At 40.5% G+C, this 16,576-nt stretch overlaps 1 protein-coding gene across 2 annotated transcripts in view; it reads right to left on the reverse strand.

Annotated features, from left to right (window-relative positions):
• Window positions 1-14,952, reverse strand: part of STRN (striatin) — a 99,070-nt gene extending 84,118 nt beyond the window's left edge. The window contains exon 1 of one of the 2 annotated variants that reach the window (XM_027624105.2): window positions 14,597-14,952. In XM_027624105.2, coding sequence (XP_027479906.2) covers window positions 14,597-14,830 — 234 coding nt within the window. In that variant the 5' untranslated portion in view covers window positions 14,831-14,952. The remainder of the gene's footprint in view (window positions 1-14,596) is intronic. The other variant, XM_027624106.2, reaches the window with a different exon arrangement.
• Between the last annotated feature and the right edge of the window lie 1,624 nt (window positions 14,953-16,576).

Consider the following 16,576-nt stretch of genomic DNA (forward strand, 5'->3'; position numbering starts at 1 on the left):
GGGGACATAATTTTTCTTGATAACTCAGGACCAGAACTATACAGACCAATTACTGAACTGTATTGTACAAATATCCAATGTTCTTTGATGTGGGATTTGGGAGATTCCTCCTCCTGGTTCTCTCATTAATCGATATGATCTCATTAAAGTTACTTAACTTCTCTGAGTCTCAGTTTCCTCAACTATCCAGGGAAAGAGTTTAACATCCTGTGATTATATGGAACTGAAGATGGTATGTGGAAAACAAAACTGAGTAAGTCCTGATCCCAATGAGTATTGTTTTTAATTTCTATTTATTTGCATGGGAAACTAATGGTATACCCCTGAATTAATATCTGCCAAGGCAGTATTGCTTTGGCTGATTTTTTAAAATTTATCATTGAATTCAAGACAATAGCCACCTTCCAAATGATATCCTCACCCTCCAGAATAATTATCCTTTTCTCTATAATTATCAGCGTTTTTTTGGACAGCAGCAAGACAGCGTTTTTTTCTGTATTATTAGTCAAGGGCTCCTTCTTGCAAATTTGAACTCAATTTTAATATCATCAACACATAATGTTAACACATACTATGATAGGTGTTAGAATTTAAAAAATAATAGTAAGGTACAGAGGAAGCTGCTAAAGTTCCAAGAGGACAGAGACTGTCTATGCTATTGACTGCTATATCCCCAATGCCTAGAACAGTCACTTGCATATAGTAGATGCCCAATAAATATTTGTTAAATTAATTGGACAGATTCATAAAAAGCAAGTAAACAGTAAAAGATAGCACACCCTAAGTGTCAAATAACAAAAGCAAGTACTAAAAAAGTAACAATCAAAACCAAAACCAAAAACTCTTCATGTTGAAAATGGGACTTAAGCTAAATTTGAATAAAGAATATATAAATCTGAAAGGATAATACAAATCATGGAAGATTATTTCAGAACGATGCAACTTTTTCAGCAATGATAAAAAAAAGTTAAACGCGGCTTATGTGCCAAGCAAGCTTAAACTATGCTGGTTTAGAAAGAGTACCCTAACAGGTAGGAAATATAATAGTCTGATCACGGAAGAGATTTGAGGCAAAAAGAAAAAAATACATATCTTGAACAAATTATTATTTTTAGAAGCTTGAGAGGCAATATTGTGTAGACTACCTTGACCAAGGGAGAGACCAGAGGTAAAAAATTAAGAAGGCCTCTACTGCAGTCACCCAGATATGAGGTGGTGAGGATCTGAACCAAGTTAACAACAGTATTAAAAATTAAATGATTAAAATGGATTTAAAATATTAAATCGTTTACAAAACCAGATGCATGGCTTGGAGAGTGAAGACAAGAGAGTGAAACGCTGACTCAAAGCTGAATCTAGACTTCCAGAAAGGGTAAATTAGGGGCTGGGTATGGGGAGGAGAGGCAGCTTGGTTTGTGAGAAGGATTTTAGAAAGGCTGAGGGAGATTCAAGTTATAGTAGGTCACCCAGGTGACGTTAGCAAGAAATTAGAATTGTAACTGTGGAAAAATATCACCACTACCTAGAGATGTAATTTTATAAGGCATCAATCTATATATAAAAAGAGTCAACTAGAGTGAGAAGATTGAAATCAAAGAGAAACTGCTGGAAAGAAAAAAAAAAGAACAATCTAATCTGGCGAACAAGTATCTGAACAGTGGACTAGAGGGAGAAACAAGTAACCCAAAAGAGAGAAGAAGAACAAAGAAACTGAGAAAGAAGAAAATGAGACTAGTAGAAAACCAAAGATACTAAATGTGGTCTGTACAGAGAAACTGACAGTGGAATGAAAGGTAACAAATAGGATGACAGCACTGACAGATAAGAGAGCTGAAAGGGGTTTCCTTTGTTGTCACTATTGGTTTGGTTGGTTTTTAAATGGGAAAAGCTAAAATGGCACTGCCACAGTGGATACTACCACTGGCATAATGGACTCAGGTCTATCTAAAGTTAAGAATCATCGCTTGATTCTAAGCTCCATGTGACCTGGAACTGTATCTGCTTGTTTTCCACTGTTAATCCACAACGTATTTTCTATGAGGCTTTGGCAACTTTCTTATTTCCATATGGTAGCCTTTTTTGTGCTCATTCTCACACTTGGCTGGCTATAAGGAGCCAGGAAACTAAACTTTAATTTTTGATGAAAAAAAGCCAGCTTAAGGATAAAAAAAAGTCAGAATTTTAATTCTAAATTCTGGAAAACTGGGACATTTCTATTTTATTAAAAATAATAGAGTTCAAAAAGTTTAAAATCATAGTATATTAGTAATGCAACTATAAACAAAACTGGAAAGGTAGAATACAAAGTAATGAAAACTAGATAGTTTACTTAAAGCCAGATTTATCTTCACAGAAAAAAAAATATTCAATTTGTTATTTAGAAGGAATAAGGAACATGTATAAAATTTGAAGGCATGGGTTTTAGAAAAGAAAAAAAGTGTTATCTGACCCTGCTGATTGTAAAGACTTTTCAGGACATGATGCCAAAGACATTTCCTGGCAGTCAGTGTTTAACACACAAAGGGAGAAGAAAACAAACCTACACTCACAACTACCAAAACCCAAGCACCACTGGCTGTAGCTAAGATCAAGCTGCAATTATGAAGCCAGTGGCATCCCTAAGATGAGCTCTGTCAGATGACTTGGCAGGGCCCAGGCCATGCTCTACACAACGGAACACAGATACTACTTGCTCTCAAAGGCTCTTTCCAGGGGAAGTCATGAGGCGGAACTAGCTAGCAGCAAGAGGGACAGATACACTGCTCCTCCACATTCCACCATATATTGTACACTCACGAAATTTATTACAAACACTGTAAATATCAAAGATGTCTGAGACACAGGACCTGTCCTTATGGCCAAAATTTAGCTAAGAGACATGACATACATATTCAAACACATATATTTAATATATATTCAGTAACAATGTAGCCTAATATATGATTCATTTATTTAAGAACCATTTATTAAGCAGCTACTATGTGCCAGTAACTGCTGGACCTTAGGGAAATAAAAACGCCCTTAAGTGACTCAGAACCTAGTGAGAAAACAAATATGCAAAGTATGAGATAGGTGGTATAACTGAGACACAGAAGTTCTCACCACTAATCCTCTCTCAAGCAAACCTCTGGATTAACCAGTATTCTTCAGTCCCTTTGTAAAACACTGCCTAATGCCCAGGGCACATTAAATATTCACAGCTTGAGTATGTTCTTCTTTACAGTTCACCCATCCACTGCGGTTATCTCAGTTGAGTTGTATAAGCTCACCAAGAGTCAACTTGGTTTCCTCCCAAACCTGTTTATGTCAGTTGCACTGTTGCTTTGATTAGATAATTCAATTAAACATTACATAAACCAATAAAATACAGGTATGAAAAGAACGACTAAGTTGAATGCTTTGGGAAGACAAGACAACAAAGGAAACCTATGAAAAATACTGCTATCAAATTAAATGTGAGTGAAACAACTGTAAAAGAATAGGGAAAAGTCATAAAAATCCACGATTATGCACTGTATACTTTACCCAAGGAAAACCAAAACCAGAAACCACAAGCAATGTATCATGATTGTAATTATTCAAGAAAGACAACACAAAACTCCAATCAGCATTCTAAAAAAAAAAGTGAAGTGCAGGTGGGCTTGGTCTTACAGTGGCAAATGAGTATGCGTTTATATATTAACTTAAATGACTTGGTATCATTTCAACCAGATTAACTGCCCAACCACTGGTCAGGATGGTGTTTCTGTCTTATATATACAAGCTTTTAGGAGAGCATGAAGCTTCACAATGTCTAGAGGTCAGAGAGGTTTCCCAAAGAAGGTAAACTGAATCTTGGAAAAGGATTAGAAATTTACCAGGCAGACAAGGGAGGGAAAATATCCCAACCCTATACATTGACTCAGAAGCATAAGAGAAGAAGAAAAATGTCAAAATATTTCCTTCCATTTACCATGCCCAGGCCCATCACTCAAACTTTTCTTACGGGAAATTATTTATCCTCTTTCATCCATGAATTAGGGGATAAGCATTAATACGTACCACAAAGAGCTTTGCTAAGATTAAAATAGATTACACATGTAAAGTGCTCTGCACTGTGTCCAGCATATGGTAAGAGCTCAACAACAACAAAAAACCCTATTATTATTTTTGGAGGGTAAAGGAGAAAGGAAAGGAAACAAGATAAAGTTTTGGGTTCAAGTACTGAGACCATGGTACCATCTTCCCCAACTAACTACTCTTTCAAGTTCAGTAAGTGTACTGACCCAGATCTCTAAGCTCCTCCTTGTTCCCTTTTAGCTTTATATGAATCCACATTCCTTGGGAGCAGGTTTTGGTTGTGCATATAATTTGGCTCCTTTGCTGACTGCTTAACCTTCTCATTTAGGAAATACAAACAAAACATACAAACAAAAAAATGAGAACAAGTCCCAGACTGAGCTGTAGGTTTCCATGAAGTGAAACTGGTATCACTCTTGTGGAATCTGGCATCTGGTTTATTTCTCCAGCTAGATATGCTGGTACTGGATCCAATTTCTGTCCCAGGTAAATGAGTGCTAATGGAACCTCTGTCTAACACTCCCCTGGTCCTTTCCTTGGATCTCTATAGTGCAGTTATGCCAAGAACCTATTCGCCACACCCAAAATACCTATTCCACCCAACCCTATTCAATATTTCCCAAAGCTCCCCTCAATTTCAGGGCTTCTACTCCCTTACTTTTCTCCCAATCTTATCTACCAAAAAAAAAATCTCATTTTTCCTTGTGCTTCTAGCCAACTCTACAATAAATCGTCCTTCTTACATATTAATCTTTTCTAATATTCCATCATCTTGTTCAGATAAGGTACTTTTGTAATAAAGTTAAACAGCATTAAGTCTGCCAAAGAAAGTGACTTTATTTCTTCAAATACCTTAATGCATAAGAGCAAATACATGGTTGACATATTATTCTGTTCAAACAGCATATGTAGGCTGAGAATGACCTAATAACCAAAGCACTGCACAAAAGGTGATATGTAGTCAATAAACACTAACTATATTTTAAAAAGTACACACACACACACACACACACACAGAACTTAATTAGGCTACCATCAGCTGAAAAAGATCCAAATTTGCAGACTTTTTTAAAGAAATAAACATTTTATATCAGTATTCCCTACACAAAAATAAAATTATTAAAAGAAACTAGGGTGACACAATGTTTAACACTTTTGAGGAACATAAATTGTTGAAGACTTTCCTGAACCCCTTAAAATATAGTCATTTCACTAAGTTGTTCTGCTTGAAGAAAAGTTTGAAATGTGAGAAGAATTTACATTATGACAGCTACTCAAGGCATAATTAATCATCTAAATATTATAATTCACTTGGCTACCTCAGATCAGAAGCAGCTACACAGGGTGAGGGACCAATAAAAGGAGATGATGTAGTATGCAGAACAATGCCTGGGCCGGAGCAGTAGGACTCCTGGGTTCTAAACTAAATCTCCACCAAGTCACAGAGTGATCGAAGACAACTCACTCCATCTCTCTGTGGCCCTCACTGATAAAACAAAGGATGAGACTACTTAGGTGCAGAGGTCCCTCAGGAGGTAAAATATTCTTAGCCTAATGAAGGGAACAGAAAATTGAGAGTAGAGATGGGGAGGGTGGGGGCAGAAAGTGTGTGTGTGTCTTTCCTTGTCAGCCCTAGAATTCTACAAGTGTTAAAACAAAGACTACAGACAATACATGCTCTAGGAATTAAGAACAAGTTCATGGTACAGTTTCTCCCTCCTGTCTGTGTCTGCTCCCCCCACCCCTCCGCTCCCCTCTCTGTCTCTTCTTTTCTTCTACCCTTTTTCCCCAGCTTCTCTCTAGCCTCAGGTTTCTTTCCTGAACTCCACAGTTTCCTCTATTCCTATCTCCAGTCCTCAATGCTTACAGTTATCACCACCTATCACTACACATCTCTGGCCTGCCCCTTACTTTGGATGCTGTCAATTTATTGTCCTTAAATCACTACTAACAGGGCAAAGAGAATCTAAGTAGCCACTATGTGCCAAATGGATCACTTAAACCAGATCTTGGCTTCTAACATTTAATATAAATAAATAATATAGTTGAAAGCATTCTCTCCATAGAAATCTCAACCAGCAAGAGCAAACCATTTATTTAGACACCTATTATGAGTCACATACTTTGCATATTTAATCTTTTTTAAAATTACAACTACTCTTGTTTGGTGGGTATATTAGAATTCATAATTTACAAAGATGAGGCCCAGAAAAATTATATACTGGAAATGATGGTGTTAAGGCCCAAACTTTGCATAGCCACATTATATGATAGGCAATAGACTGTTTTGTCAAATGGCCCACCAAAGCAAGAAACTCCAAGGATCCCAAGGGCAAGTTTATTTCTAAATGGCCCAGAATTAAAACCTAGATACCATTAATATTCATAAATCAGAAAGTATGGCTGACATCAAGTAGATAATAGGCTGACAAAGGGAAATCAGTCCAGATTAATTTGGACTTCCAAACACCTTTCAAAGACTGATTAGTAAAGGGGTTTGTTTTAAATTCTGCTTAAATTACCAAGACTTTGGAGAGAAGCTGTAGTCTCCTCTCCTATCACTGGAACTCAAAGAAAAGTAGACTTAGATGGTAAATAAAGTTTAGGGCTAAATAAGGACATCTCTTAATAAAAAAGTATTATCAATGATATTTTTCCACAGATAATTACTGGGCCATTCTTTTTTTTTTTTTTAAAGATTTTATTTATTTATTTGACAGAGAGAGACACAGAGAGAGAGGGAACACAAGCAGGGGGACTGGGAGAGGGAGAAGCAGGCTTCCCGCGGACAGGGAGCCCGATGCGGGGCTTGATCCCAGGACCCAGGGATCATGACCTGAGCCTAAGGCAGATGCTTAACGACTGAGTCACCCAGGCGCGCCTTACTGGGCCATTCTTATTTATCAGTTTTTGAAAGTATGATAATTCAGTTTCCAGTAATAATGTCCTGAATTAACTCTTCTACTGAAAACAGCTAAAAATTTTAGACAAAATATTTTCACACTCATCTAAAAGGCAAAGCTGATAAGAAGTAAGGAATTATTTGGCCAAAATGGAAGGGAAAATGAATACCGAGTGAGTTAAGAGAACAAATGCCACTTTTGCCCTTTGGGTACCGGCCAATCGGAACAAATCTGAACCTTAGTTTGGACAGCCTTACAGGACCCAAAGGGTAAAAGTCAAAGACCAGCACCATCCAGAGTGAAAAGTCTAACAGGTGATATGTCCCACATTTAGCTAAGACCTAAGGGCCTTATACCTTCAAGGCAAACATGAAGAACCCTGGTCCTCAAATGTATTTGCAACCAAAATTTGCATCAGCAGGATGGTTCAAATTCAAGCAATGAATTTATTTTAAGTGGTTCTGGATTGGTAATGCCTCCAAACCTACCAGAAGCAAAGGCAAAGAACTTCTGAAGATACCTTTATTTGAGACCTCAGTTTAGTCTTACACTTTTTCAAGACAGTGAGCAGCACACAAAGATAACCATGCATACAAAGAAGCAAGTCATTATGAACAAGAACCAGCAAAAACAAGAAATCACAGAAAGGTACCTCTAAGACCTCACATACAGTGAAGTACAGAGATACCAACTATAAAATAACTATACTTACTAGATTTAAAGAATAAAAGAGGACTTGGGGCACCTGAGTGGCTCAGTCAGTTAAGCGTCTGACTCGTGGTTTCAGCTCAGGTCATGATCTCAGGATCCTGAGATCAAGCCCCGTGTCTGGCTGCACGCTCAGCAGAGTCGGCTTGACATTCTTTCCCTTTCCCTCTGCCTCTGCCCCTCTCCCGTCACCCCCTCCACCCTGCTCACACATTCACTCTCTAAATTATATAAATAAAATCTTTAAAAAAAAAAAAAAGAATATAAGACGACCTGAAAATATCTTCAGAAACAGGAAACTATTAAGAAAAGATCCAGCAGATTCAAAAAGAAACCAAACTGAACTTCAATAATAATCAAAATTACAAACTCACTGGAAGGCTTTAAAAGATTAGATTCAACTGAAGAGAAAATTAATGGACTGGAAAATAAATCAGAATAAATAGATAAAGAAGGTCTAAAGTACATGTAATCAGAGACTCCCCAAAAAAGCTAACAGGACAGAGCAGAAATCTAAAGAGATAATGGCTGAGGATTTTGCAGATTTTCCAAGTTGCCTAACAAAGTCACAAACAAAAGAAATCTATACCCCAATACATAATAAAACTACAGAACACCAAAGTCAAGACACAGTATTTAAATGAAGCCAACAAAATAAGCTAGAAAACAGTAAAACAGAGTAAAATCTGCATGTCTGTTGTTTTAAATAAAAAGAAAAATGATAAGCATTAGTGTGACTGATTATCTCAGAAAGTTCTAAGGATCAAGCAAGATAGTATTTGAAAGGGCTTAAAAAAAAAAAGTGTAAAGGTATCTGGAGAGTTAAGTGACAGCTTGTATAAAACCTATTTCATTCTTGGTCATTCGACCTCTCTGTGGGCATCGCTTTACCTGCGAAAGAAAGTTGCAGCTGATTTTTTCCAAAGTTCATTCCAGCTCAAAGATTATCATTCTCTCTCTCAGTCAGAGGGAGGTGAATCCAATTATAATATTCTACTGGCTAAAAATAAAATGCTAGCTATCATCAGAAAGAATAATAGAAATTATATCCCAAATTCTATAAAAAGCCATCCATATCTGGAATACTAACACATGTGTTAAAATCATCAAACTACACATGTAAAATCAGAAACGAACTAAAGCAGTGGTTCTCAATCCTTCCTACATATAAGGACTATCAGGGAGCTCAAAAAAATACTAATACCAGTGGTCCTAAATCCTAAGATTGATTTAATTGGTCTGGGGTAGAGTCCAGGGAATGAATATTTTTTAAATTTCCCTCAGAGTATTCTAAGATTGAGCTAAAGCTGAGAAATACTGAACTAAAGTGACAAACAGTAGTCTATGTTTTAAAACAGCAAAACCTCTACAATCTTTCTAAAATATAAAGATTATAAAATTATCAAGGATACAAATAGAATGAAAAATGATCCTGTTTACAAAATTATACTATACCACAATGGTACAGGGGTTTACCTGCTCCAAGTTCAAAGGAAGTAGTTTAAAGAGCTGAATAAAACCAAAGATTAGTTTTATAGAGTGGTTAGTAAATGGATATGATTTGTTACCCAAGACATCATGCAAGGTTAAGAAAAACACACTCAAGGGGTGCCTGGGTGGCTCAGCTGGTTGAGCGACTGCCTTCGGCTCACGTCATGATCCTGGAGTCCCGGGATCGAGTCCCACGTCGGGCTCCCTGCTCAGCAAGGAGTCTGCTTCTCCCTCTGACCCTCCCCCCTCATGCTCTCTCTCATTCTCTCTCTCAAATAAAATCTTTAAAAAAAAGAAAAACACGGGCGCCTGGGTGGCTCAGTTGGTTAAGCGACTGCCTTCGGCTCAGGTCATGATCCTGGAGTCCCGGGATCGAGTCCCATATCGGGCTCCCTGCTCGGCAGGGAGTCTGCTTCTCCCTCTGACCCTCTTCCCTCTCGTGCTCTCTATCTCTTATTCTCTCTCTCTCAAATAAATAAATAAAATCTTTAAAAAAAAAAGAAAAAGAAAAACACACTCAAAAAATTTTACACAAATTCCAAGATAACAGACACATACGGAGTTATAAGGAAAGCAAATACATGTGAAGTATATAATCAGTGTTGTGAGGCTGACAATTCACTCCTATGAAATGTCCCGTAGGGTCACCGTCAGACCTGGAATATTAGACTGCCTGGTCCAGGCTAGAGCCTTAAAAGAGTTCACAACTAAAGATTATGCTTTTCTCTGGACACAAGGATATAAAAAAGAATGCAAATTTTACATCATGTATTTGCCACCATTTATTCATTCAGCACTTATTTTGTGCTACGTGCCAGCCTCTGTGAGGTATTTTAAACCATTTCATTTAATCCTCACAAGGTAGTTTATTATCCTCACCTTATACATGAGGAAACTAAGGTTCTCAAAGGTCAAAATTTGTTTGCTATGTTTGCCATAAAGTAGTAAGTCTTAGACAAAAGATTTAAAGCAGGTCTATGCCATGTTGTCTCTCACCATAATTGTAAACAATAGCTGAAACACAAAATAAACTGTCATTTTAAGTGCTGTATATCCATCTATATGGTCAGTAAATCTTAAGTCTCATAAAGCTACTCAGTCAAAATAATTGAGTCATACATGACTCCTCTTTTCCTCACATTCTATTCTTCAGCATATCCTGTTGTTTCTACCTTCAAAAATGTATTTGGAATCCATTATACTTTGAATATGTATCAAAATATATATTCATTTATCTCATCACTACCACCTTAGTTCATCTCCAGCCTGGATTATTAAAATAGCCCCCTAACTAGACTCCCTGACTCTTCTACTCTTGTCTTCCAAGTGTATTCTAAATCCTTGCAAAGGGTTCCTTTTAAAGATGGTGTTCCTCCTTTGCTCAAAAGCTTTCAACAGTTGCCCATCTGGCAGAGGTAAAAATCTAAGATCCTTACAATGGGCAAGACCCAGTGCCTCCGACATTTCTTCCATGCTTCTCCTCTACTCTAGCCACATGTGCCTCATTATTCCTCAAACATTCCAAGCATGCTCCCCCTGCCCCCCGCGCCCCCCCAGCACTGTTCTCTAGGCCTAGAACATTCTTTCCTTACTTTCATCTTTTCAAGTCTTGCTCAAATGGCATCTCATCAGTTAAGCCTTTCTTCCCCACTCCAACCTCTCAAGCATTTCATATCCCACTTATACCACGTTATCATGGTGCTAGCCACCATCTAATATTTTATGTATGTAGGTATTTATTACTGTCTGCCTTCCTCCAGAATTTAAGCTTCATGACGGAAGGGTCTATTTTAATGATTCTTGTTTCTCCAGTACCTACAACAGGAACTGGCATAAAGCGGACGACTGACAAACATTTGTCGAATGAAAATATAAATCTATAATGACAAAATCCAGATTAATAAACACTCCAGTATACAGTCCCTATACCACATGCTCTAAGCTACTCAATCATACCATCTTTTTCACACAATTTTAGCATTTGCAGGTAAATAGCAGAGCCTCCCCTACTATACACACCCCCCAAAATTAGGGCCAATAAATTTTATTTTTTATTTACATGCTTGCTTTCTGTTAAGTCAGTAATTTTCAAATAGGTTCTTATTACCTCATGAAGTTCTTTCTTCCTATTCACTGCTAGTTCTCTTCTTTTATGCTATTCTAAGAAAATTTAAGCCCCCAACGTGATCAATACTGATCTTTCTGCATCTTGCTTGTACTATCATTCCAACTAGACTGCATGCTCTTTTGAGGTCCTCTAGCTCAATGTCTCACATACAGAAAATTCTCTCAAATGTTATGATTAGTATTCCAACTCCACTTTCTTTCACAAATATAAAGCTCAGTAATAATCCTAACTGTTCTTTTCCCATGAATGACCTAGTCTCATCTGAATGGTGGTAGTGAGGTGGGAGGGAGATTATCAAAAATAAAGAGAATTCTACATTAACCAAGATGGGCAAGGGGCGGGGGGGGGGGGGGGGGGGGGGAGGAATGACAAGTTTGCATCACAATGTAGCTGGTTCCTTCCTCCCAAGACCTGAAGAAGGGAGGAAGTGGAAAAGGCAAGCCAGGTAGATGAGAGCTTGGATTGCCTTGCACAACTCTGCACTGGCAACCTGAAAGAGCAGGACTGACAGGTTCCTGAAGGGACAAATTAGACTTAATCTTAAAGGTATTTTTGTTGACTGTGGTGTTAATGACTTGAGAAGAGATTCAAAAATCCAAAGGGGGACACTAACTACTCCAAATTTCATCGTCGGGGTGCCTGGGTGGCTCAGTCATTAAGCATCTGTCTTCGGCTCAGGTCGTGATCCCAGGGTCCTGGGATCTGGGATCAAGTCCCACATGGGGCTGCCTGATCCTCGGGAAGCCTGCTTCTCCCTCTCCCACTCCCCCTGCTTGTGTTCCCTCTCTTGCTGTGTCTCTGTCTGTCAAATAAATAAATAAAATCTTAAAGAAAACAAAATTTCATCGTCATTCATTCAACTCTTACTTCATATCGTTTTTCTAGAAAAATTCCAATGGCAAAAGAAAAATGAAGGGATATGTTCAAAATTTATTGATGTTGATGAAATGATTTTAAAAAACATATTTTAAATTGTGAGATTCCTGCAACTCTCGCCCACAAAATACAAAACAAAAGCATAATAAATATACTTAATATTTGTTCTGTTTGGAAAATATGACACATTTTTAACGTTTAACGTTTCTCCATGGATGCTTAAATTAATGTGAGCACAAACCAAAAGATACTGTAAAAATGTACCGCGTTCAATGTGATGAGCACCAATGGGAAACCTACCTGAACTTTAACATTTACCATAAATAACCTGGGAAGTAGCGCGCGTGCATCCATGTGTGTATGTAAAACTGAAGAGTGACTACAATTAATTACAGGCAAACTGAAAAGTTGAAACGGAGGAGTGTAGGGGGAACGCTGGGAGACCCGACAAGGGGTGAGATGAACTGGAAGTTCCCAAACCTCCACAAGTAAGAAGGGAAGAATTATTATCTTGTTTTTTTGACCAAATTAGTGTGACTCGCCTTCCCTGAGCTGGAAATTAAAATTTAAGCAGTCACATACAAAAATCACTCTCCACACCTGAACAACGTTAAAGTTAAAGCCTGTCTTTCACACTTCCTTGGAGTCTGAAATCCACAAGCTCATTTATAGAATGCAGTGCTAATAAAGTGAATTACTAATAAATTTGAATGAAGCATTTAAGTCTGCTTGTTATTTATACAGAGATGGGCAGATTTTGAGAAAATTTACAAATATCCACAGACTAGATACTGAAGTACATAAAAGGAATAAAAAAGGCTGCCAAAGAATATAAACATACAACTGTAGAAATAACGAGAAAAAATTTTAATAACTATGGGTCATGCCTTGCTCCATTCAACTCCTCCCAGAGGCCTTCCCCAAACACCACATCTAAAATAAAATAGCTGCCCCTCTCACACTCTATCCCTGTACCTGATTTATTTTTCTCATCCAAGTTGCCACTATGGTCCAGAATATCATATACTTGCATTTGCTGACTGCCAACTAAAATGTAAGCTGTATGAGGGCAGAGCTGCTGTCGGTTTCGTTAATCCCAGGGCCTAGAGGCACACAGCTGGCACTCAATAAACGTACTGGATAAATAAAAGATGAAACTGAAGTTCGGAGAGGCGAAAGGATTTCCTCAAGGTCAGAGCTAGAAGCAAGCACAGCCGGTACTGTAAGGCTGTCTACTCCCTCTTTCCCCAGCCACTTCCACTATGCCAAACTGCCCTGTTCCAGCACATGATTCTATTTAACAGATTTCTCCTTTTCTTTTTTTTAAGTGCCAAAGAAAATACATGTTACCAAAAAAAGTGACACACTGGATAGCATTTTAACTTCAAGTGTTTCACCAACCAAAACTATACTCAGATTTCATGAGCATACAGGATTAGCCAGTAAAACAGAAAGGCACAGCCACTCAGTTCTTTAAGTTCCTTGTGAAGTTGCTATGTGCCTTGGAAGTTTTAAGAACAGCCACTGAAACCTACTTAGCAATTCAGAATGGCCAGTAAAGGATCAGCCTCACTTTCTTCTAAGAGCCCACAACAAGCTCCTTCCTGGATATACTTTATCTTGCAGATTATGCAAGGAAATGTAACCAACTTTAAAGTCCCTTTTAGTTCCTTTCAAAGTACAAGTCAATCTCACAAAACACTGGACATAAAATTAACCCTTGGAAAGTTTCAGATTCTGAGAACAGGAAACCATCTCTGAACCATCACCTGACTGTTATCATCTACGTCCTTCATTCAAAATCCATGAATCTGAAATACCTAAAAGAAACGCGGGAGGGGGTAAAGGAAGAGGAAAGAGGGAAAAAAAACATTTACACGTATCTAAAAAGAAGCTGATACTCCTAATAATACTTTCGCCCAACATCTGCTTCTCGCCTGAAGTCAAGGCCCCTCAGACACAACTTCTGCTGTCTTTAATCACCTTCCTTTCAGAGAGAGGAGCCAACTACCAATACCTTTCGCAGGGAACATCTCTAGACCTAGGATGGGACTCACTAGGGCAGAAGATGATTTGCTCGACGTCTCTCAAAACTACTGTCAGCCCAATTAGTAAACTGAAAGAGACGACCTAAAATGTGGGACGGTAAAAGAGTTGGAAAGAGACTGAGTTAAGAGTGGGAAGGAGCAGACGAAAAGGAGCGGGGAAGGTAAACAACGCATCAAGGGCGGGAGTGGGAACCCAGGTCAAGGAAGTGGGGTCAGCGAAAGGCAAAGGTGAAGGGGGTAAAGGGACGCGGTTCTGGGTGGGATGGGCGGGAGCAAAGGGGGAGGGGACCAGCGGGGGCTGGGGGGGAGGGGGAAGGGTCCTGGGCGGGGCGGAAGGGAGCGAAGAGGCGGGATGAAGAGGGCCAGGCCGGGAGGGTCTTTACCTGCAGCTCCGCCCGCTCCACCTCCCACTGGGCTCTCTCAACCTCGAAGCGGGCCCACTCATGCTGCAGGAAGTGCAGGATCCCAGGGAGGCTGTATTGGGCTCGCGCCGCCCCCGCTGCAGCCGCTCCGTCGCCGGCCGCGGCAGCCTCCGCCAGAGGCCCGAGACCCTTGGCACCGCCGGCGCCCGGGTGGTTGTTGCTGAAGAAGACGCCGGGACCCGCCTGCTCGTCCATGGCGGCCGCAGAACCCTCGGGAGCTGCCCAGGCGCCCAGCAGCGGAGGCAACCGCGGCGGCCAGCAGCGCCTCCTCCTGCCTCCGCCGCTCCCCGCCCACACCCCAGTCAGCAGGGAGCAGCCGCCTGGGCGCGGGGGCCGGCCGAGCCCGGGACGGGCCGGGAAATGGGTCAACTGCGGCGCGCGGGCGGCCCGGGGCTTGCTGGGAAATGTAGTCGCGGGGTGTGGCGCCGGCGAGCGCGGCCGCGGCGGCCTGTGGGGCTGCCAGCGGCTCGGGCGCGGCCGCAGCCCCGCCCCCCGGCCCGCCCCGGCCCGCCCCGGCCCGCCCCTGCCCGCGGCGGTGGGGGCCGGCCAAGCCGGGAGCGCGGGTTTCCTCACCCGCCCGGCGGGTGCAGGCGGGCTGTGCGCCAGTCCCTCTCGCACACGGAAGTTCTTGGGCGGCGCGCCCTGTTGCACATACACGCGCACACACACACATACACACGGAAGTTGTCGCGCCAAGATACCAGCGCGAGCCGCACATCTTTCAGGGTTTCCTGGTAGTTCTGTTAAGAAACAAGCTCAAAGCGAAGTTCGGAGGTCAGTCTCCTGGGCGGGGATCCTCCAGCTATTTGGAACTCAGTCCGCTCCCTTTGGCTCCGACTTCAGTGTTTCTCTGGCCACAAACATTCCTCAGTTTTGGCAATCTGCTTATCGCTGTCGCTCCTCCCTTTCTTTTTTCTCTTGGGGGTTCAAACCTGTTCCCTGATCAGTTTTCACTGATAAGGAACTCTGATCACTCTCCAAACTAGTCCCTTTTCAGCTTCTAAATTCTGGGTTGTTGGCACCTCGTCTGAAACATTGCTACTCCTGAAGTCCCTTTCTCCTGCAGTCGATCTTGCAGTAAATCCAAATCCTGTTAAGTTTCAGATATCCGAGGCTGCTTACTTCGGTCTCCTTTTTCCCACCTTTTCCCGCGCAGTTTTTACTCAGTTCAACTCAACAAATATTTGATTGTCAGTTGTTTCTGTCGCTGGGGATATAAAGATAAATAACACAGCTCCTGTCATCAAAGGGAGATTGGCAAGCATATAATCAATTCTCACAGTGCCTTAAATCAACACTGCCTGAAAGAACAAAGTCCCTTTCTCTTCCCTAGAACTGGCTTAGGTATCCAGGCCCTTCTCCCTTTGCACCTGTCCCGTTTCTAGTCTCTGTCCTGGTTCACCTGCAAACTCTTAGCAATATTAGCCTACCAAAAGCACACCGAAGTCCTTTCAAGTGTTTCTCTGTAAATGTTATCCTTCGAAGTCCCTGAAATCGTCACTATAAACTCACACGACAACAATAATGAAAGGAAGGCACCTGGGAAAAAAAATGAACAAATGAAAATGAAATGAAGCACTTATCTTGTCCTCATAACAAGTTATTAGTAATTCTTTTGTGGGGTGGACTTCTGGAATATCAGACCTGATGGCCATGAAAAAATGTAAGGATTTAGACTGGTTATTGACATGTCAGGGAAGGACATCCTGTTGCTGTTCTCTCCTCCAACCCCTCCCTTCCCAGGGCTGCTTGTGGAAAGGACAGGAAACACACTGTATTTATTGCAAATAAAGATGGCAAGCTCTCTTTTCTCACTTATTGAATGTTTATGCTTCATGAATTCATTCTTTATTAGAATAAAAGTTTGATCCAGGCTTGGCTAAATTCCCTGTGTCATAAATTAGTTTGGTTATAAGTGTCCTTATATAAGAAGTTGAGACT

This window comes from Zalophus californianus, chromosome 8 (assembly GCF_009762305.2).
Source record: "Zalophus californianus isolate mZalCal1 chromosome 8, mZalCal1.pri.v2, whole genome shotgun sequence".
NCBI classification, from domain to species: domain Eukaryota; kingdom Metazoa; phylum Chordata; class Mammalia; order Carnivora; family Otariidae; genus Zalophus; species Zalophus californianus.